Raw genomic sequence first — 24,040 nt, forward strand, 5'->3', positions numbered from 1 at the left:
ACCACATGCTAGGTCACTAAACATGTCTCAATAAATTGAAAAATATCAAAATCATGCAAAGTATTTTCTCTGACCAAAATGGAATGAAACCATGAATCACTAACAGAGGGGAAATTAGAAAATTCACAAATAAATGGAAATTAAACAACATGCTCTTAAACCACCAATTGGTTAAAGAGGAAATCACAAGAGAAATTAGGAAATACCTTGAGGTAAAGGAAAATGAAAATACAATCTACAAAAATTATGGGATGCAGCAAAGGAAGTGCTGAGAGGCAAATTATGTTTACTTTAAAAAGAAGACAGACTTCAAATTAGAGAGCTAACCTCTAAACTGGAAGAACTAGAAAAAGAAGAGCAAACTAAACAAAAAGCTAGTATAATGTAGGAAATAACAAAGATTAGAACAGAAATAAATTAAAAGGAAGACAGAAAAACAGTAGACAGAATCAACCAAACACAAAGATCATTCTTTAAAAAGATCAGTAATACTGACAAACTTTTAGATAGACTGACAAAGAAGAAAAGAGAAAGCATACAAATAATGAAAATCAAAAGTGAAAAGAGGACATTAATATTGACTGCTGAAACAATAAAGAACCCTAAGAGGATACTATGAACAGCTGTACCCTAATAAATTAGATAACCTAGATGAAGTGGACAAGTTACTAGAAACACAAAAACTACCTACACTGACTAAAGAAGAAATAGAATAGCTCAGCAATTCAATTACTGTTCAAGATATTGCATCAGTAATCAAAAACATCCCAACAGGACACGGGAGGGAGAGATTGACGGAGGGGAAGGAATGGGGCGGGGAGATGGGGAGGGGAGGGGAAGGGCGAGTGCAGCGCAGCCACCGCGGCAACTTTGTGAGCAAGTTGAGTGCGTGCATGAGCGAGTGAGCAAAAAAGTCATTGTGGCGCCGAGTCCCCAGTGGAGGGTCCTCGGGAAGGGCCAGGGAGAGCGCGCGGGGGACGCGCCCCGAACGCGCGGTGGCACCGGGAGGCCAGGCCGAGTGGTACCTGTTTTGAATAGTTGGAACTTGTCCCAGAAAGTCGTAGAAGTTTAACTACAAAAAGTTGGTTTACAGGTTATACATTATTAACATGGATGCTGTTGTCTAGTTTCTGTGGCCATAGCACAAGAACATAAAAGAAACATGGGATTATAGCATTCGCAGAATCACAGGAATACAAGTTTCATTCTATTTTTTCTGAAAGAAAGTCATCTATTAAAGTGAAGGAAAGGAATATTGTGGATTATAATATTTTGAAGGTCTGGATTTTCAGCAGTTTGAAAAATAAGGCATCACAACCTTTTAAATGAAAAAGATTAAGATCTCATGCAACTGTTGTATTTTCTGGAAGCTGTTCTCCAAAAGGGAAGTGCACATTTAAAACACAGATATGATGGACCTTTCTGTAGGAGTTTAAGTCTGATTGCTTTTACATCATGACCAGCTTGAAAAGGTCAGATGGACAGGCCTGTTTCCACCGAGAGGGCCTCCATTGTCGGAACAGGTGGCACTCCCAAAGTCCATCCAGATGACTTCTACATGCGGGGCTTCAGGTCCCAAAATGGCAGCTTAGGATCCTCGGTCATGGCTCTTTAGGGCCCCCTCGAAGTGAAGGTTTTCACCATGTAACCTCAACCCCCAGAGCCCCAAAGATGGGGGTTAGGGCAAGGATTGCAGACTGGCCCCCAAGGAAGGAAAATGTCAAAGAATCTAGCCGTTCAAGCCAGGAAATAGAAACCTCAAGTTGCCTTGAGAGCATGTCCTCCAAAAGCAGCCCTGTGAGTCAGGGAAGTTCTGTTAGCCTCAACTCCGCTGACTCAGCCATGTTGAAAATCATACAGAACATGCTGAAGAGCCAGACGAGACCTTCGGAGACCATGGACTCCAGATTTCTCATGCCTGAAGCCTATCCCACCTCTCCCAGGAAAGCTCTTCGCAGAATACGGCAGCGGAGCAACAGCGATATTACCATAAGTGAACTGGCCATGGATAGCTTTGATGAATGTATCTCACCCACATATAAGACTGGACCATTGCTGCACAGGGAGTATGGTAGCACATCTTCAATTGATAAGCAGGGAACTTCCGGAGAAAGCTTTTTTGATTTATTAAAGGGCTACAAAGATGACAAATCTGATTGAGTTCCAACCCCAACCAAGCTCAGTGACTTTCTCATTGCTGGTGGAAGCAAGGGTCCTGGTATCTCCTTGGATGTTATGGATGGACCCATCTCACAGAGGGAGAACATCAGGCTCTTTAAGGAAAGGGAAAAACTACTCAAGTGCTGTTCCAAGTCTGAAACTGGAGACTCATCCATTTTTCATAAATTATGCAATGCCAAAGGTGATGAACTTGGGAAATCATCAGATCTTGAAGATAACCGATCAGAAGACTCTGTCCAGCTGTGGACATGTCCAAAGTGCTTTGCCCATTATGATGTCCAGAGTATATTATTTGATTTGAATGAGGCAATTATGAACAGGCACAATGTTATTAAGAGGAGAAACATCACCACGGGAGCTTCAGCAGCTGCTGTGGCATCCTTGGTCTCTGGACCTTTGTCCCATTCAGCCAGCTTTAACTCCCCCATGGGCAGCACCGAGGACCTGAATTCCAAAGGACACCTCATCATCACCTGGGGAGATGATAAAAGCAATGAGCTTGTAATGAGCTGTCCGTATTTTTGGAATGAGATAGATGGAGAAGGTGAAAGGAAAATAAGCCTGCCAAAATCAAATTCTGGTTCCTTTAGTGGATGTGAAAGTGCCTCCTTTGAGTCTACCCTTAGCTCTCATTGCACAAATGCAGGAGTGGCAGTACTTGAAGTGTCCAAGGAAAATTTGGTATTGCATCTAGATAGAGTGAAAAGATACATTGTGGAACATGTGAATCTTGGTGCATACTATTATAGGAAGTTTTTCTATCAGAAAGAACACTGGAACTATTTTGGGGCTGATGAGAATCTTGGTCCAGTGGCTGTAAGCATTCAAAGGGAAAAACCAGAAGAAATGAAAGAAAATGGAACACCATACAACTACCGAATAATTTTTCAAACTGGTGAGCTCATGACACTGAGGGGTGCAGTCCTGGAGGATGCCATTCCCTCAACGGCAAAGCACTCGACAGCCAGAGGGCTTCCCCTGAAAGAAGTGCTGGAGCACGTGATTCCTGAGGTCAGCATCCAGTGCCTGCGGCTGGCCTTCAACACTCCCAAAGTCACAGAGCAGCTCATGAAACTGGATGAACAAGGGCTGAACTATGAGCAGAAAGTAGGCATCATGTACTGTAAAGCTGGGCAGAGCACCAAAGAGGAGATGTACAACAATGAATCAGCCAGCCCAGCCTTTGAGGAATTCCTTCAGCTGTTAGGAGAACTTGCTCAGCTCAAAGGATTTGAGAAGTATCATGCACAGCTTGACACCAAAACTAACTCCACTGGAACCCATTCTCTGTACACAACATACAAAGATAATGAAATTATGTCCCATGTTTCTACTATGCTTCCATACACACCTAACAAGCAACAGCTCCTACGCAAGCGACACATTGGAAATGATATTGTAACAATAGTTTTCCAAGAACCAGCAGCAGAGCCATTCAGCCTGAAAACCATCTGTTCCCACTTTCAGCATGTTTTCGTCATTGTCAGGGTTCACAATCCCCGCACTGACAGTGTCATTACAGTGTTGCCATCACCAGGTCTAGAGATGTGCCTTCCTTTGGGCATCCCATCCCCAAAGGGATCACCTTCCCTAAGTCTAATGTGTTCAGGGGCTTCCTTTTGGCCAAAGCAGTTAATGCAGAAAATGCTGCTCACAAATCAGAAAAGTTCCAGGCCATGGCAACTCAGACCTGCCAGGAATACCTGGTAGACCTGGCAGAAAAGAATGTCACCAACACCCCTATTGATCCTTCTGGCAAGTTCCCGTTCATCTCTCTGGCCTCCAAGAAGAAGTCCAAACCACATCCAGGAGCTGAGCTCAGTAGCATGGGGCCATTGTGTGGGCAATTTGGGCCAAAGACTACAAGGCCATGGAAATTGACTGCCTTTTGGGAGTCTCCAATGAGTTCATCATTCTCATTGAACAAGAAACAAAGAGCATAGTTTTTAATCATTCCTGCAGAGATGTGATTGGGTGGGCTTCAACTGACAACAGCCTCAAAATCTTCTATAAGTGAGGAGAATATAATTCTGTGGAGAGTTTCATTAATGAGGATATCAAAGAGATTGTCAAAAGGTTGCAGTTTGTCTTAAAAGGTTGTGAATTGGTGGAGATGACTCTGCAGAGGAATGGACTAGGACAGCTTGGCTTCCATGTCAACTACGAGGGCATTGTGGCTGACATGGAACCCTATGGCTACACCTGGCAGGCAGGGCTGCAGCATGGCAGCAGACTGGTGGAGATCTGCAGGGTAGCAGTGGCCACTCTGAGCCATGAGCAGATGATCGACCTCCTGAGAACATCTGTCACAGTGAAGGTGGTCCTCATTCCTCCCCATGATGACTGCACCCCATGAAGGAGGTGCTCTGAAACCTACCGCATGCCAGTGATGGAGTACAAAATGAATGAAGGAGTTTCCTACAAACTCAAGTTTCCCTTCCGAAATAATAGCAAGTGGCAGAGGAATGCCAATAAGGGGACTCATTCCCCGCAGGTTCCAGCCCAGGTGCAGAGTCCCATGACCTCGTGGCTGAATGCTGGGAAAGGAGACTGGAAGATGCCTCCTCCAGAAAGAGCTGCCAACATTCCTTGAAGCATCTCCAGTGATGGGTGCCCACTAGAGAGGTGGCTTTCTCCTGTTTCAGACATCTATAAGATGGTCTCATCCATTGCTTTAGCAAGATCCCAGCAGTGCCGTAAATTCCCTAGCAACCAGTCTTCATCCAGGGAGACTGGCTCTGCTGGGGGCACTTACAGACAAAAGTCCATGCCAGAAGGGTTTGGAGTGAGCTGCAGATCTCCAGCCTCCATTGACAGGCATAACACCCAGTCGGACATTGGTGGCAGTGGAAATTCCACACCCAGCTGGCAAAGAAGTGAGGACAGCATTGCTGACCAGATGGAGCCAACATGCCATCTCCCAGCAGTATCAAAGGTACTGCCAGCTTTCTGAGAGAGTCCCAGTGGGAGATTAATGTGGCAGGATCCAGTGTTTCATTTGTCTCCAAACAAACAAGGACATTCTGATAGCCACTACTTGAGCCACTCCAGTAGCAATACCCTCTCCAGCAATGCATCGAGTGCCCACAGTGACTAGAAGTGGTGTGATGGAGACCACACTGAATCCAAGCTCAACAGCTATACCTATCTGCAAGGCACCTCTGCTGACAAAGGCATCGACATCACTTCCTATGGGCCCAGCCATGGCAGCACAGCCTCCCTGGGAGCAGCTACGTCATTGCCTCACTCGGGGCCAGCCAAGGAGAAAGTGACTCCCCTGTGGCACAGCTCCAGTGAAGTGATCTCATTAGCAGATCAGACTTTAGAGACAGAGAGCCACTGCTTGGACCAGAAAATAGTCTTCCCTGAGCTTAGATATCCACAGCAAGAGCCAAGCAGGCATGAACCCTCTGACAAGGGAGAACAGCACTTTCAGTATAAATGATGCTGCTTCCCACACAAGTACCATGAGCTCCCAACACTCTGCCAGCCAAGTAGTTTTCACCAGTGCCAGAAGTTCACCCAAAGAGGAGCTTCATCCTGCCACTTCTGCACAACTCGCCCCCTCCTTCTCCTCCTCCTCCTCATCCTCATCTGGGCCCAGAATGTTCTAACCGCACCAGGGCACTACTAGCAAGTACCTGATCGGATGGAAGAAGCCTGAAGAAACCATAAACTCTGTGGGATTTATGGACACAAGAAAGCACCATCAGAGTGATGGCAATGAAATATCCCACACCAGGCTGTGTGCCTCAACCAGGGACCTTGGGGCATCCCCTAAGCCAACCTCCAAGTCCACCATTGAAGAGGATCTAAAGAAACTGATTGACCTTGAAAGCCCAACTCCTGAATCGCAGAAGAATTTTAAGTTCCATGCACTCTCCTCTCCTCAGTCTCCCTTCCCTACCACCCCCACCTCAAGGCGGACCTTGCACAGAACCCTGTTAGATGAGAGTATTTACAGCAGCCAGAGGGAGCACTTCTTCCCCTCGAGGGCATCACTTCTGGACCAAGCCTTGCCCAATGACATCTTCTTCAGTAGCACGTACCCTTCTCTCCCCAAGTCTCTTCCCTTGTGGAGGCCTTCTTACACCTTAGGAATGAAGTCGTTGCACAGAGAGTTCTCAGCCTCGGGCAGCTCCCTTACTGACATCCAAGAGACCAGAAGGCAGCCCATACCCGACCCTGGCCTGACGACCCTGCCTGATGCTGCTGCAGATCTGGATTGGTCCAACTTGGTGGATGCTGCCAAGGCCTATGAGGTCCAGAGAGCCTCATTTTTTGCTGCTAGTGATGAAAACCATCATCCCTTGAGTGCTGCATCCAACAGCGATCAGCTCGAGGACCAGACTATGGCCCAGATGAAGTCTTCCAGCAGTAAAGATTCCTCTCCCACCCTGGCTTCTAAAGTGGACCAATTGGAAAATATGCTGAAGATGCTTCAGGAAGATTTGAAGAAGGAAAAAGAAGACAAAGCCCACCTTCAGGCTGAAGTTCAGCACTTGTGGGAGGACAAGTTGAGGTTGCAGGAGGAGTCCCAGAATGCCTCAGACAAGCTGAAGAAGTTCACGGAATGGGTCTTCAATACAAGACATGAGCTAGGGAAGGCTGCAGTGGAAAGAAAAGGGGGACCCTGGGGTGTGCTCTCCAGTGAGTGCTTTGAAGCCCCTTGTTCATGCCAGTGAAAGCATTCACAGAGCACCTTCCCCAGCTTCCCAGTTTGCCCCCTTTCAGGGAGTGCACAACACATCAACTGCAGATCAACAATCATTATCTGCCTTTTGTAGAAAAGAAAAATGAAAAAGTGAATAAAAATTTTAAAAAGCAAAATAAAAGTTTAACTGCTAAAAAAAATATCCCAACAAAGAAAAGGCCAGGGCAAGATGGCTTCACCTGGGAATTCTACCAAACATTCCAAGAAGACAACTAAATTTCTGGTCTGGTCAAACTGTTTGGAAAATTTAAAAGAAGAGAACACAAACTAATTAATTCTACAAGGCCAAAATCACCGTCACACCAAAGTCAGATAAAGATACTATATTAAAAAAACACAACCAAAATATCTTATGAATTAGAATGCAAAAATCCTCAATAAAATACCAGCAAACTGAGTCCATCATTACGTTAAAGGAATCATACTCCATGATCAAGTTAGATTTACTCCTGGTATGCAGGGGTGGCTCAACATAAGAAAATCAATTAATGTAATGTAATACACTAACAGAAGGAAGAATAAAAGCCACATGGATCATCTCGATACAGGAGAGGCATTTGAAAAAATACAGCATGCCTTCTTTTTTAATGGAATTTTACTGAGATATATTCACACACCATATAATCCATTCAAAGTATACAATCAATGGCTTACAGTATCATCATATGATTGCACATTCATCACCACAATCAATTTTAGAACATTTTCATTACTCCAAAAACATTAAAACATAAAAGAAAACTCCAAACATCCCTTACCCTTTAACCTCCCCATTATTTTTTTGGCTTCATTTCATTACTCATCTACCCACACATTGGATAAATGGAGGGTCTCTTACAAGGTTCTGTAATCACATGGTCACATGATACAAGCTATATAGTTATACAACCATTATCAAAGATTAAGACTACTGGATTACAGTTCAACAATTTCTGGTATTTTCTTCTGGCTATTCTTATACACTAGAAACTAAAAAAATCTATACAATGAGTCAGTAGTCAAAATTATTTCTTAAATCCTAATTTTGCAGTTACACCTCCTCCCTGTCATTTGATCATTCTCTTAATCTGCAGAGAAATCAGGGCAATGACCATTTTAACTTCATGGTGGAAGAAATATGGTGGGGTGTATGAGAATCCTATATTTTATGCATGATTGCTTAGTAAACTCACATCAATAATAAATAAATAAATATATATATATATATATATATGTATGTATGTATGTATACCAGTCCATATATTGTACAGTCTAATGGGGAGGGAATATAATTAAACAGTTTATAAGGCATGGCTGAATCTGGATGCTTAAGTATGTCCTCAGAGATCTCAGCTCACCTCTCAGCTCTACTTTCCTCTGTTCACTTCATTTTCTACCAAACTCTCTCTGTAGTGAGAAAATTGCCCCCCTCCAACAACTTCAGGGTTACATTACATTAACCTCACACTGTCAGGAGAGTCTCTTTCCCAAATTCCCATATCAATCTCAAGAAGTATTCTGGGGCAGGGCAAGATGGTGGCATAGGGAAGTGTGGAATTAATTAGTCCTCCAGACCAACTAGTAAATAGCCAGGAACAACTAGTGAATAGTCTGGAACAACTGGGGACATCCATGAATGGACACATATCATACACCAGTCTGGAATGGGTGGAATGGCTGAGATCACAGCATATAACTATATGTAAAGCTCCCCAAACTGAGGATCTGGTGCCCCTACCCAATGGCATATCACGCTGAGTTGGAACACTACCTGTAGGAAAAGGAAGTGATCTCTGCTGGGAGCAAGGAAAGGTAGTTCAACCTAGCTCCAAATGTGTATTAGTTAGGATTTTCTAGGGAAGCAGAATCAATGAGAGGTATCTATGACTATAAAATTTATAAAAGTGACTCACACAACTGTGGGTATGCACGAGTCCAAATTCTGTAGGGCAGTCAGCAAACTGTCAACTCCAAGGAAGATGTCTGATGAACTCCTCAGGAAAGGAACCAGCAACTTTGACGAACTCCTCAGGAAATGAACTGTGGTCTTCGATGAACGTGTTTGACGAACTCCTCAGGAAACGAACCGGCAACTTCGACAAACTCCTCAGGAAACTCTTCACTGGGCAGCCAAAGAAGTGAAGGTCCTCTATCTGTTTCCCTTATAAGTCTTCAACTGATTAATTGGATTAAATCCAGCCAATTGCATTCTCTCATTGTGGAAGACACACCCTTAGGTGAGTCATCAGTCACAGCTGCAGTCAATTGACTGAGGATTTAATAAACCAGCCTGTTGGTTTATTTACCAGCCACAAACATCCTCGCAGCAATTGTTAGGCCAGTGCTTGCTTGACCAGACAACTGGGTGTTATCAGCTGGCCAAGTTGACTCATGAACCTAACCATCACGGTCCACCCCTTGTCAACTTGGCAGTTATACACATCACCTAAAACCATACTTTATCTCTAAGTAGATAACAATAACAGACATATATTTTGCCTAACAATACTCCGCTGTGCAACATACAACTGGAAATGCACTAAATCTCTCCAGAATAGGGTGCAAGTCCTTGGGTGACATTAGCTCTTAAAATTGATTTCCTTTAGCTTAAATACAGCAAAATGAACAGTACAGGTTATGCCATATGATAAGGGGATAAGACAGAGAAGAAGGCAAAAATATTTGCTTTACACACAAATACAATCATAATCATAACAAAACAAGGAAGAAATATTCATGCCACCATAGTCCTCATTTCTGTAACTGGTCACATGGCCATAGTTCATATTTATCACGACCTTCTTCCACTATCCATTCCATATTCCCTTTGCCCTCAGCATGCACTTCAGCTGGCTGTGGTTCTTTGCCTGGTGGGGTGACCCAAACCCTCATTCCTGAAGTTTCTTGGCCATTGGTAGTCCTTCCTGGATTGGGTTGTTGCAGTTTTTCATTGACTTTAATCATAGGGCATGATAGTACTAAGAAATGCCCTAGGGGATCTCCTGTATTCCAGGAAAACTCTTCTTTACTTCCATTGTGTAGTTGCAGTGCTATTTCCCCTTGATAGTCAGGATCAATCACCCCAGCCAGTACAGTAATCCCCTTCCTTGCCTGTTGATTCAGAGGCATAAAACCAAAGTGGCCAGGTGGCAGTCTTAACTTCCAGTTCAATGGGATTATTGTAGTGTTTCCTGGTGGAAGCAATCCTCCTTTTGGAACCAACACCTGTAGACCAGCAGAGCTTAAGCTTGCAGGGACAGGAAGCAAAACTTTACCTAGTGGATCACTAGGAGTAATAGTGAGTGGTGCCACTCCTGTTTCCACCCCTTGATTCCTGGACCCATGAATCCTGGCTATGGGAGAAACAGCACCATAGCATGGATGCTGATTCAGAGCATACACAGCCTCCTGGAGAACACTGCCCCAGCCCTGCAAGGTATTGCCACCTAGTTGGTGCTGTAATTGAGTCTTCAACAGGCCATTCTACCATTCTATCAACCCAGCTGCCTCTGGATGATGGGGAACATGGTAAGACCACAGAATTCCATGAGCATGTGGCCATTCCCTCACTTCATTTGCTGTGAAGTGGGTTCCTTGGTCTGAAGCAATGCTGTGTGGAATACCATGATGGTGGATAAGGCATTCTCTAAGTCCATGGATGGTAGTTTTGGCAGAAGCATTGTGTGCAGGGAAGGCAAACCCATATCTGGAGTATGTGTCTATTCCAGTAAGAACAAATCGCTGCCCCTTCCATTATGGAAGTGGTCCAATGTAATGAACCTGCCACCAGGTAGCAGGCTGATCACTCAGGGAATGGTGCCATATCAGGTACTGACTGTGGGTCTCTGCTGCTGGCAGATTGGACACTCAGCAGTGGCTGTGGCCAGGTCAGCCTTGGTGAATGGAAGTCCATGTTGCTGAGTCCATGCATAACCTCCACCCCTACCACCATGACCACTCTGTTCATGAGCCCATTGGGCAATGACAGGAGTTGCTGGGGAAAGAGGCTGATTGGTATCCACCAAATGGGTCATTTTATCCACTTGGTTATTAAAATCTTCTGCTGAAGTCACCCTCTGGTGAGTATTCATGTGGGACACAAATTTCTTCATGATTTTTGCCCACTCAGAAAGGTCTATCCACATACCCCTTCCCCAGACTACTTTGTCACCAATCTTCCAATCATGTTCCTTCCAAGTCCCTGACCATCCAGCCAAACCATTAGCAATAGCCCAGGAATCAGTACACAAATGCACCTCTGGCCAGTTCTCCTTCCAAGCAAAGTGAACAACCAGGTGCACTGCTCGAAGTTCTGCACGCTGGGAGGATTTCCCCTCACCACTGTCCTTCAGGGACATCCCAGAAAGGGGCTGCAGTGCTGCAGTTGTCCACTTTCAGGTGATGCCTGCATATCATGCAGAACCATCTGTAAACCAGGCCCGAGTTTTCTCTTCCTCAGGCAACTGATTGTAAGGAACTCCCCAAGATGCCATAGCTGTGGGCTGGGAAAGAGAAGGTAAGGTGGAAGAAGTGGGGGCCATGAGCATGTGGGCCACTTCCTCAGGTAACTCGTACCTTCAGGACCTGCTCAAGCTCTATCTCGTACATACCATTTCCATTTTATGATGGAGTGCTGCTGTGCATGCCCAACTTTATGGCTTGGTGGGTCAGACAACACCCAGCTCATGATAGGTAACTCAGGTCCCATGGTAACTTGGTGGACCATGGTTAAGTGTTCTGTCTCTACTAAGGCCTAATAGCAGGCCGACAGCTGTTTCTCAAATGGACAGTAGTTATCTGCAGAGGATGGTAAAGCTTTACTCCAAAATCCTAAGGGCCTGCATTGTGATTCTCCTATAGGAGCCTGCCAAAGGCTCCAAACAGCATCTCTATTTGCCACTGACACTTCCAGCACCATTGGGTCAGCTGGATCATATGGTCCAAGTGGCAGAGCATCATCTTGTTCCAGTCCCCACTCAAAACTAGAAGCTTTTCTGGTCACTTGGTAAATGGGCCAGAGTAGCACACCTAAATGAGGAAAATATTGTCTCCAAAATCCAAAGAGGCCAACTAAGCATTGTGCTTCTTTTTTGGTTGTAGGAGGGGCCAGATGGAACAGCTTATCCTTCACCTTAGAAGGAATATCTCGACAGGCCCCACACCACTGGACACCTAGAAATTTTACTGAGGTGGAAGGCCCCTGTATTTTTGTGGGAATTACCTCCCATCCTCTGCCATGCAGATAACTTACCAAAAAATCTAGAGTGGTTGCAACTTATTGCTCACTAGGTCCAATCAACATATCATCAATATAATGGACCAGTGTGATGTCTTGTGGGAGGGAGAAAGGATCAAGATCCCTGTGGACAATATTATGACATAGGGCTGGAGAGTTGATATACCCCTGAGGCAGCACAGTGAATGTAAACTGCTGGCCTTGCCAGCTGAATTGAAACTGTGTCTGGTGGTCCTTACAGCAATTGAGAAAAAAGCATTTGCCAGATCAATAGCTGCATACCAGGTACCAGGGGATGTGTTGATTTGCTCAAGCAATGATACCACATCTGGAACAGCAGCTGCAATTGGAGTCACCACCTGGTTAAGCTTACAATAATCCACTGTCATCCTCCAAGACCCATCTGTTTTCTGCACAGGCCAAATAGGAGAGTTGAATGGAGATGTGGTGGGAATCACCACCCCTGCATCCTTCAAGTCCTTAAGAGTGGCATTAATCTCTGCAATCCCTCCAGGAATTCAGTATTGCTTCTGGTTTACTATTTTGCTAGGCAGGGGCAGTTCTAGTGGCTTCCACTTAGCCTTTCCCACCATGATAGCCCTCATTCCACGAGTCAGGGAACCAATATGAGGATTCTGCCTGTTGCTGAGTATGTCTATTCCAATTATGCATTCTGGCACTGGAGAAATAACCACCGAATCATTCTGTGGAACCACTGGACCCACTGTGAGATGTACTTCAGCTAAAACTCCATCAATCACCTGACATCCATAAGCCCCAACTCTGACTGGTGGACCAGAGTGATGTTTTGGGTCTCCAGGAATTAATGTCACTTCTAAGCCGGTGTCTAATAATCCATGAAATATCTGATCATTTCCTTTTCCTCAATGCACAGTTACCATGGTAAAAGGCCATAGGTCCCCCCTAGGGAAGGCTAGGAGGAAGATTAACAGCATAAGTTTTGGGCAGTGCAACAGGGTCCTTCCCCAAGGGTACCCGGCCTTCCTTTATTCAGGGGGCTCTGGATCTGCAAACTGTCTCAAGTTTGGGAATTGATTAAGGGGCCATGACTCTCTGGTTTTGTAATTCAAGGGAGACTTTTGTTCACATGACCCAGAATTCTTCTGCCTGTATGTTTCAAACAAGAATTTAGTCAATTGCCACTAGCCAATGTCATAAGTCTCTGCGAGTCATATTATTTTGATTGCTGCTTTGAGCCTGTTTTCCATTATGGTAGCCATGCCCACCTTGTCTGTGGTGATTAACTGCAGCCACTTGGCTTCTGCTGACTCGGGACCCGATTATCCCCATTGTGTTTAAGGATTCCAGTTCAGTGACAGCAGTTCCTACAGTAATATCTGACCTACAGAGAAGGGTGACTACAGAGCTCTTCAGGGATGATGGAGCTAGTCTCACAAATTTATTCCTCACAGTCCTGGTAAAAGGTGTGTCCTCTGGACATTCCAGGAGTGTGTGAGCAGGTCTTCCACGATAAATCCACTCTAACATTCCAATCTCTCTAAGCCTTTGAATCCCCTCTTCCACATTGTAACAGGGTAGTTCTGGCATTTCAACCTCTGGCAATGCTGGCCACCTTTGATCCATGTTTCAGCCAACCACCCAGACTGTTAACACCCTTTCTAACCCCTCGAGCTACAACATTGAATGCAGAATCTCTGCTTAATGGGTCCATATCAGTAAATTCAGCCTGATCCAACCTTATATTCCTTCCACCATTATCCCACACCCTTAATATCCATTCCCACACATATTCCCCTGGTTTCTGTCTGTATTAGTTGGAAAACTCATGCAGTTTTTTTGGAGTATAGCATACTTCTTCATGAGTCACATTTTGTACCTCACCCTTCGGGGCCTGTTGGGACTTCAGTCTAGTTATAGGTCTTGAAGCAAAGACTGGTGGTGGGGGTGGATTATGAAGAGTTAGAATTATCCCTCAAGCCATTTACCTCAGGACATTCTGTTGCATTTTTATCTCCTAAAACAGGGTTAATCTCTCCAGACAGAGGATTGAGGGCTTCTTCCTCAGGGGAGGTGATTACAGGATTAGCAGGCACTGAAGGGTTAATCTCTTTAGGTGGGGGTTGGATGGCAGGCCCCTTAGGGCAGACTGGAAGTGGGGAAGCTGTCTCCTCAGGACAGCCCTCTACAGGTAAATTTAACAATTACTCAGCAGAATCCAGGTTTCCAATGTCCTCACTGCCATTATTATCAATCCATATGTCCCCATCCCAAGTTTCCAGATCCCATTCTTTTCCAATCAATGCGTTTATTTTCAGACACACTGAGAGACTGAGATTTTAGTTTACATTGTAAATCTGCTACTCACACAATGAGAGTCTGCATCTGGTTTTCAGAAACCTCAAGTCTGTAGGCACAGGAAATAAGATTTTCTTTCAGGCACACATAGAAACCTTTATATCTGTCATACGGCATTTAAGTTTTGAATTTGAAGCCTTTAACTCATCCCTTTCTCTTACAACTTTATCCAATGTATCTAAGAGCAGCCAGCCAACATCATTATACCTCTTAATTCTGCAAAACTCTGTGAAGGTGTCAAAAACACTGTCACCCAGAGCCTTGCTTTGTACAAGAGTATGATTAGGAGAATCAAACGGTGCTATTTTGCATATCTCCTTTGCCAACTCATGCCATGGACTGTCAGTGCCCTCTTGATTATTGGAAATAGAGTCATTAGTGCCTTTGAATCTAATGAGAGTAGAAAACAATTGTAAAAATCCCATTTTAAGATTCTGTTTCTCAAGAACCACTCCTGGTACCAAGTTGTATTAGTTAGGGTTCTCTAGGGAAACAGAACCAATGAGAGGTATCTACGACTATAAAATTTATAAAACTGACTCATGCAACTGTGGGTATGCATGAGTCCAAATTCTGTAGGGCTGTCAGCAAACTGTCAACTCCAAGGAAGATGTCTGATGAACTCCTCAGGAAACAAACTGGCAACTTTGATGAACTCCTCGGGAAACGCTTCACTGGGCAGTTGAAGAAGAAGTGAAGGTCCTCTATCTGTCTCACTTTTAAGTCTTCAATTGATTAATTGGATTAAATCCAGCCAATTGCATTCTCTCATTGTGGAAGACACACCCTTAGGTGAGTCATCAGTCACAGATGCAGTCAATTGACTGATGATTTAATAAACCAGCCTGTTGGTTTATTAACCAGCCATAAACATCCTTGCAGCAATTGTTAGGCCAGTGCTTGCTTGAGCAGACAGCTGGGTGCTATCACCTGGCCAAGTTGACACATGAACCTAATGATTACAAAGTGATTAAAGTTTAAATTGAATTTCTATTGAGATATACTCACATAACATACAATCCTTCAAAGTGTACAGTCAATTGTTCATAGCTGTACATTGATCACCACAATCTTTGATCATTTTCATTACTCCAAAAAATAAAATAAAAATTAGAATAAAAAAAGAACATCCAAAACATTCCATTCCCCTCCTCCCCCCATTGTTCATTTACTCTTTTCACACTCATTTATTGTTTTTCAACTTTATCAAAAACTTTAAAAAACAATTAAAAACAGTTCAAACAACACCAAAACAAAGGAATAAGAAAAAACAAATAACCTAAAGTAACTACATTGCTTCCAATATGTTCCTACCCTACCCCAAGAAAATAAACAGACTATAGCACAACAAAGGAATAAGAAAAACAAATAACCTAAAATAACTATATTTCTGTGAACTTGTTCCTACCATACCCACCAGAAATTAGCAAACCATAGTCGTTCCTGAGCATACATGTAACATAAAGTTTATACTCCAGTACTTATCTGTTCTTATTAGATTATTATTCGCCCTTCACTATTTACTGTCTATCACTAGGTCCCCTACATTCTACAATATAAGTCATTTATTTTACATTTTTTACAGTGTTCACATTAGTGGTAACATACAATATTTCTCTTTTTGTGCCTGGTTTATTTTGCTCAGCATTATGTCTTCAAGGTTCATGTATGTTGTCATATGTTTCATAACGTCATTGCTTCTTACTGCCATGTAGAATTCCATCGCGAGTATGTACCACATTTTATTTATCCACTCATCTTTTGAAGGGCACTTGGGTTGTTTCCATCTCTTGAAAATTATGAATACTGCTGGTATGAACATTGGCATACAGATATCTGTTTGTGTCACTGCTTTCAGACCTTCTAGGTATATAGCCAGAAGTGATATTGCTGGATCAAAGGGTAATTCTATATCTAGTTTCCTAGGGAACTGCCAGACTATCTTCCAGAATTCCTGTACCATTATACAGTTCCACCAACAATGAATAAGAGTTCCAACTTCTCCACAATGTCTCCAGCATTTGTAGTTTCCTGTTTGTTTAATGGCAGCCAAATTGGTGTGAGATGATATCTCATTGTGGTCTTAATTTGCGTCTCCCTAATAGTGAAGATGAACATTTTTTCATGTTTTTTGGCCATTCATATTTCCTAATCAGAGAACTGTCTTTTGATATCTTTTGCCCATTTTATAATTGGGCTCTCTGTTCTATTGTCATTGAGTTGTAGGATTTCTTTATATATGCAAGATATCAGTCTTTTGTCAGATACATGGTTTCCAAATATTTTTTCCCATTAAGTTGGCTGCCTCTTCACCTTTTTGACAAATTCCTTTGAGGTACAGAAGCTTTTAAGTTTGAGGAGTTCCCATTTATCTATTTTTTATTTTGTTGCTTGTGCTTTGGGTGTAAGGTCTAGGAAGTGACCTCCTAATACAAGGTCTTTAAGATGTTTCCCTGCATTATCTTCTAGGAGTTTTATGATACTGTCTCTTATATCGAGGTCTTTAATCCATTTTGAGTTAATTTTTGTGTAGAGTGTGAGGTAGGGGTCCTCTTTCATTCTTTTGGATATGGATATCCAGCACTCCCAGCCCCATTTTTTTTTCATGTCATGGAATATTCATTTATTATGTCTGCTATTTCAGCATGTTGAAATACCATATTGGTTTTTTTATTCAGTTTTATTGAGATATATTCACATACCATGCAATCATCCATGGTGTACAATTAACTCTTCACAGTACCATCATAGAGTTGTGCATTCATAACCCCAATCTATTTTTTTTCAGTTTTATTGAAATACATTCACACACCATACAATCATCCATGGTATACAATCCACTGTCCACAGTATGATAACATAGTTATGCGTTCATCACCACAATCTATCTCTGAACATTTTCCTTAAATCAGAAAGAACCAGAACAAGACTAAAAAATAAAAATGAAAAAAGAACACCCAAATCATTCCCCATCCCACCCCATTTGTCCTTTAGTTTTTATCCCCATTTTTCTACTCATCCATACACTAGATAAAGGGGGTGTGATCCACAAGGTCTTCACAACCACACGGTCACCCCTTGTAATCTACATTATTATATAATTGTCTTCAGGAGTCCAGACTGCTGGGTTGGAGTTTGGTAGTTTCAGGTATTTACTTCTAGCTATTCCAATACATTAAAACCTAAGAGGTGTTATCTATATAGTGCATAAGAATGTCCACCAGAGTCACCTCTCAACTCCATTTGAAATCTCTCAGCCACTGAAACTATTTTGTCTCATTTTGCATCCCCCTTTTGGTCAAGAAGATACTCTCAGTCCCACGATGCTGGGTCCACATTCATCCCTGGGAGTCATATTCTGCATTGCCAGGGAGATTTACACCCCTGGGATTCAGGTCCCACGTAGGGGGGAGGGCAGGGAGTTCACCTGTCAAGATGGCTCAGTTAGAGAGAGAGAGGGCCACATCTGAGCAACAAAGAGGTACTCAGGGGAGACTCTTAGGCACCATTACATACAACTTTAGATTCTCCTTTGTGGTAATGAGCTTCATAAGGGCAAGTCCCATGCTCGAGGGCTCAGCACATCAAACCGCCAGTCCCAATGTTTGTGACAACATCAACACCAGTCCAGGTGAGGATGTCCAACACATCCACACCTTCCCCCAGATCCTCGGGGCTGGGGAAGGGGAGGCTATAAATATATTTTTTATTATCTGCCCAAATTACTCTGGGACGTGTCACTATTTCACTCCAGCCTATATGAACCTACCATATCTCACTTCCTATTCAAAGTTCCATGCAATTGTGGTGTTTGAACAAATCGACTGTAGAGTTGTACTATTTAGAAAATTTAGATCCTGTACCAAATAGGTATCTATTCCCTTGGTCTCATATGGAAGTTGAAGTTTTAAAACACAGTTTCGGGCGGGGCAAGATGGCAGCATAGAGAGGAGTGGAAGCTAAGTAGTCCCCCTGGAACAACTACAAAAAACCAGAAACAACTAGTAAATAATCCAGAATAACTGCGGGGGGGACAAACGAGACCATCCACTCATCATACACCAACCTGAATTGGGAGGAATGCCCGAGAACACAGCATAAAATCTGTAAGTAAAACCTGTGCATCCAAGTCATGAGACCCCCTCCCCCATAGCCTGAGCTGCAAAGCCTCATGGTGCCAGAGAGAAGCTCTCTCCCAGCAAGCGAATATAGCTCAGCTGAGCTCCAACTGGGGTTTTAAGTAGCGAGTGTGAACTGCTCACTACAGGTACACATCCCCAAAAAACAGACAGAGGCTTTGGGTGACGACTGACCTTGGAGAGCCGGAGGGTCGCCTTGGACTGGGTCTGAAGGGGACTATCTGTTTCTCTTTCGGCTCAGTGGAGAAAGCCCCAGTCATATTCAGTTTCCAGGGCTGTGACTCGGGGAAGGGTGGAGACAGCACAAGCAGAGAGGGAGACCATTGAAATGCTAATGACCTCCACCTGGGGGCTCTGTCTTCTCTAGGAGGAAAGGGGTGGGGCCCTTTCCATTCAGAACCAGAACCCAGAGCCTGGGGGAACACGGCCATACCTCCTCACACCAGTCAAGAATTACAGGCTAACAGGCATCACCTGCTGGGCAGAAAAGCACAGTGACCTGAGGCATCACAGGGTGGAGCAATTTTCTAAGACACACCCACAAGGAAACCAGATACTGAATATTTCTTCCCTCTGGGATCTGAGCCTCTTCTGGTCTGGGAGAACCTGATTTGGATAACCAAGGAAACCATGCCTAGACAACAGAAAATTACAACCTACACTAAGAAAAACAAAGTTATGGCCCAGTCAACGGAACAAACGTACACTTCAACTGAGATACAGGAATTTAAACAACTAATGCTAAATCAATTCAAAAAATTTAGAGAAGATGTCGCAAAAGAGATAGAGGCTGTAAAGGAATCACTGGGCATATATATGGCAGAAATCAAAAGTTCAAAAAAACAACTAGTAGAATCTATGGAAATGAAAGGCACAGCACAAGAGATGAAAGACACAATGGAAATATACAACAGCATATCTCAAGAGGCAGAAGAAAACACTCAGGAACTGGAGAACAAAACACCTGAAAGCCTACATGCAAAGGAGCAGATGGAGAAAAGAATGAAAAAATATGAGCAACGTCTCCGGGAACTCAAGGATGAAACAAAGTACAATAATGTACGTATCATTGGTGTCCCAGGAGGAGAAGAGAAGGGAAAGGGAGCAGAAGCAATAATAGAGGAAATAATTAATGAAAATTTCCCATCTCTTATGAAAGACATAAAATTACAGATCCAAGAAGCGCAGCGTACTCCAAACAGAAGAGATATGAATAGGCCTACGCCAAGACACTTAATAATCAGATTATCAAATGTCAAAGACAAAGAGAGAATCCTGAAAGCAGCAAGAGAAAAGCGATCCATTACGTACAAAGGAAGCTTAATAAGACTATGTGTGGATCTCTCAGCAGAAACCATGGAGGCAAGAAGGAAGTAGTGTGATATATTTAAGATACTGAAAGAGAAAAACCGCCAGCCAAGAATCCTATATCCAGCAAAGTTCTCCTTCAAATATGAGGGAGAGCTCAAAATATTTTCTGACAAACAGACAATGAGAGACTTTGTGAACAAGACACCTGTCCTACAGGAAATACTAAAGGGAGCACTACCGGGTGATAGAAGACAGGAGTGCGTGATTTGGAACACAATTTTGGGAGATGGTAGCACAACAATGTAAGTACACTGAACAAAGGTAACTATGAATACGGTTGAGAGAGGAAGGTGGGGAGCATGTGAGACACCACAAGAAAGGAGGAAAGATAAAGGCTGGGACTGTGTAAATTGGTGAAATCTAGAGTATTCAACAATTGTGATAAAATGTACAAATATGTTCTTTTATGAGGGAGAACAAGCAAATGTCAACCTTGCAAGGTGTTAAAAATGGGGAGGCATTGGGGGAGGGATGCAATCAGCATAAACTAGAGACTGTAACTAATAGAATCGTTGTATTATGCTTCCTTTAATGTAACAAAGGTGATATACCAAGGTAAATGCAGATAAGGGGGGGGGGGATAGGGGAGGCATGTTAGACACTTGACATTGGTGGTATTGTCTGATTCTTTATTCTACTTTGATTTAAGGTTATTTTTCCTTTTGCTGCTTCCTAGCTGTCATTTTTTTCCTCTTTCTTTTGCCTCTCTACCTTCTTTGACTCTCCCTCCTGCTTTGTGGAAGAAATGTAGATGCCCTTATATAGATAGTGGTGAAGGTGGTGAACACATAAATGTATGACCATGCAGAGAACCATCGATTATTTACTTGGGATGGAATGTATGGTGAGTGAACAAAACCATATTAAAAAAAAATGGGTTGATGACAAAACCTTGAGGGCAATATACTGAGTGAAATAAGCCAGACACATAAGGACAATTATTGCAGGGTCTCACTGATAGGAATTGATTATAATATGTAAACTCATAGACATGAAATATAAGGTACCAAGATATAGGAAAAGGCTTAAGAATGGGGAGTGGTTGCTTAGTATGAGCAGAATGTTCAATTAGGATGAACTTAAATATTTGGAAATGAACAGGGGTGTTGGTAGCAAGATGTGAGAATAACTAGCAGCGCCAAATGGTGTGTGAATGAGGTGGAAAGGGGAAGCTCAGAGTCATATATGTCACCAGAAGGAAAGTTGGAGGTCAAAAGATGGGAATGTATAAAACTGAATCCTATGGTGGGCAATGTCCATGTTCAACTGTACAAATACTAGAAATCGCTTCCATGAACCAGAACAAATGTATGACAATACAATTAGAAGTTAATAATAGAGGGGCATATAGGGAAGATCTATATACCTATTGCAAACTATATACTACAGTTAGTAGTATTTCAACATTTTTTTCATAAACAGTAACAAATGTACTATATCAATACTACGAGTCAACAATTGAGGGGGGTTGGTTAGGGACAGGGGAGGATTAGAGTTTCCTTTTCTTTTTTTCTTTTTTCATCTTTCACTTTTATTGTCTGGAGTAATGAAAAGTTTTTAAAAATTGAACAAAAATTAATTGTGATGGATGCACAGCTGTATGAGGGTACCCAGGGGCAAGTGATTGTACACTTTGGATCTTTGGATAATTGTATGGTATCTGAACAATCTCAATAAAAATGAAAAAAAAAAACAAAACACAATCAGTTTCAACCTTTACCCTTTGTCCTGGCTTGCCCTGGTCTTAAACAGACCTGCTTCATTCATATCACTAATTGAAGTCTGGGCTCTTTTTCAGCTTTTTTTTTTTTTTTTTTTTTTTTTGACAGTGGCTGTATGCACTAATACTGACATTCATATCTGCCGAGCTCTAGCTCTGAGTTTCAGTTGTCTCAGAGATATGCATTGTTCCAGAGACCAATCAGGTTATACACTAGGGGATCAGCATCTCAAAGTTTAGAGATAGGCATTACAATTCAGGGATAGAGTTAACTGCTGTAAGAGCTTACAATCTAGGGACTATTACAATTATTATGTCCACGTTAGGCTATGTTCTAAGATTCAATTCTGAGTTTACACATTGTAGTTAGTCCATATTGGTGAGGCATCATCCCTCTCACCATGTTTTCTCCAACACTTTTACTCCTATATATATTTTTTCCTACAATTTTATAGAGTTATATTCACATACCATACATTTATCCACAGTGTACAATCGGTTGTTCATGGTATCATCATAAAGTTGTACATTTATCACCACAATCAGCACTTGAACATACTGATTACTACAAGAAAAATTGTTTTTTTTAGCAGTAAGAAAAAAATGATAAAAAGAAAAATAACATGTCATACAATACAATATACTAGTAAGGACAGCAAATAACACCGCTACCAAGAATCCCATATTCCTCCCCTATATCCCCCTCTCATATACATTTAGCATTGGCATATTGCCTTTGTTACATTTAATGGAGGTATATTACAATGTTACTGTTGACCGTAGACTCCAGTTTGCTTTGATTATGTTTTTTCCTGAATACCATCCCCTTTTCAAATTTCTACATGGTTGACATTCATTTGCTTTCCCACATGCAAAAACATTTTTATATTTGTATATTTAGTAACAGTCATTGGCCACTCCAGTTTTTGCCACATTATACAGTCCCAGTCTTTATCATCTATCTTTACCTCTGGTGTCATACATTCTCCTATCCCACCTCTTTCAGCTTTACTCACAGACATCTTTGTTCAGTGTACTTACAATACTGTGCTACCATCACACAGTATTATGCTATCTATTTCTAGATCTATGCAATCAATCCTAAACATTCTGTAGTCCTTCAGCATCAAATGGCTGGTCTCTGCCCTCTTTCTATCTCCTGGTCGCCTGTGTTGTCAGCTTTTAACTCCCAAAGTTTGTTCATTAATGTCTGTTCATATTAGTGAGACCATACAGAATCTGTCCTTTTGTTTCTGGCTAACTTCACTCAACATAATGTCCTCAAGGTTCATCCACATTATTACATGATCCATGTCTTTGTTCTGTCTTACAGCTGCATAATATTACATCATGTGTATATACCACAGTTTGTTTATCCACTCGTCCTTTGATGGACATTTGGGCGGTTTCCATCTCTTGGCAATTGTGAGTAATTCTGCAATAAACATCGGTTTACAAATGTCTGTTTGTGTCTTAAGTTTCAGTTCCTCTGAGTATATACCTAGCAATGGAATAGCTGGGTCATATGGCAAATCTATATTTAGCTTCCTGAGGAACCTCCATACTGTCTTCCAGAGTGGTTGCACCATTCTACATTCCCACCAACAATGAATAAGTGTGCCTCTTCCTCCACATCCTCTCCAGCACTTGTCATTGTCTGTTTTTTGGATAATGGCCATTCTGGTAGGTGTGAGATGATATCTCATTGTGGTTTTGATTTGCATTTCCTTAATAGCCAGTGAAGTTGAGCATTTTTTCATATGCTTTTGAGCCATTTGTATTTCCTCTTCAGAAAAATGTCTGTTCATGTCTTTTGCCCATTTTTTAATTGGATTGTTTGTCTTTCTGTTATTGAGATGCAGGATTCCTTTATATATTAGGGATATTAAACCCTTATCTGATATGTGGTTCCCAAATATCATCTCCCGTTGTGTAGGTTGCCTTTTTACTTTTCTGACAAAGTCCTTTGATGTGCAAAAGTGTTTAATTTTGAGGAGATCCCATTTGTCTATTTGTTCTTTGGTTGCTTGTGCCTTGGGTGTGAGGTCTAAGAAACCACCTCCTTTCACAAGATCTTTAAGATATTGCCCTACATTTTCTTCTAAGAGTTTTATGGTCTTGGTGCTAATGTTTAGGTCTTTGATCCACTTTGAGTTAATTTTGGTATAAGGTGTGAGATGGACATCCTCTTTCATTCTTTTGGAAATGGATATCCAGTTCTCCAAACACCATTTATTGAACAGGCTGCTCTTTCCCAGTTGCTTCGGCTTCACCGCCTTATCAAAGATCAGTTGTCTGTAGATGTGAGGGTCTACTTCTGAACACTCAATTCGATTCCCTTGATCAGTATATCTGTCCTTATG

The 24,040-nt window shown here is 42.4% G+C and overlaps 1 protein-coding gene across 1 annotated transcript; it reads left to right on the top strand.

Moving 5' to 3' along the window:
* Nucleotides 1-1,477: 1,477 nt before the first annotated feature.
* Nucleotides 1,478-6,866, top strand: LOC119522174 (signal-induced proliferation-associated 1-like protein 1). The gene is given in 5 exon segments (XM_037820817.1): nucleotides 1,478-1,607; nucleotides 1,610-3,694; nucleotides 3,697-4,011; nucleotides 4,014-5,538; nucleotides 5,540-6,866. Coding segments are annotated over 5 exon segments (5,382 nt in total).
* Nucleotides 6,867-24,040: the final 17,174 nt, after the last annotated feature.

Source organism: Choloepus didactylus, chromosome X (genome assembly GCF_015220235.1).
Source record: "Choloepus didactylus isolate mChoDid1 chromosome X, mChoDid1.pri, whole genome shotgun sequence".
NCBI lineage: Eukaryota > Metazoa > Chordata > Mammalia > Pilosa > Megalonychidae > Choloepus > Choloepus didactylus.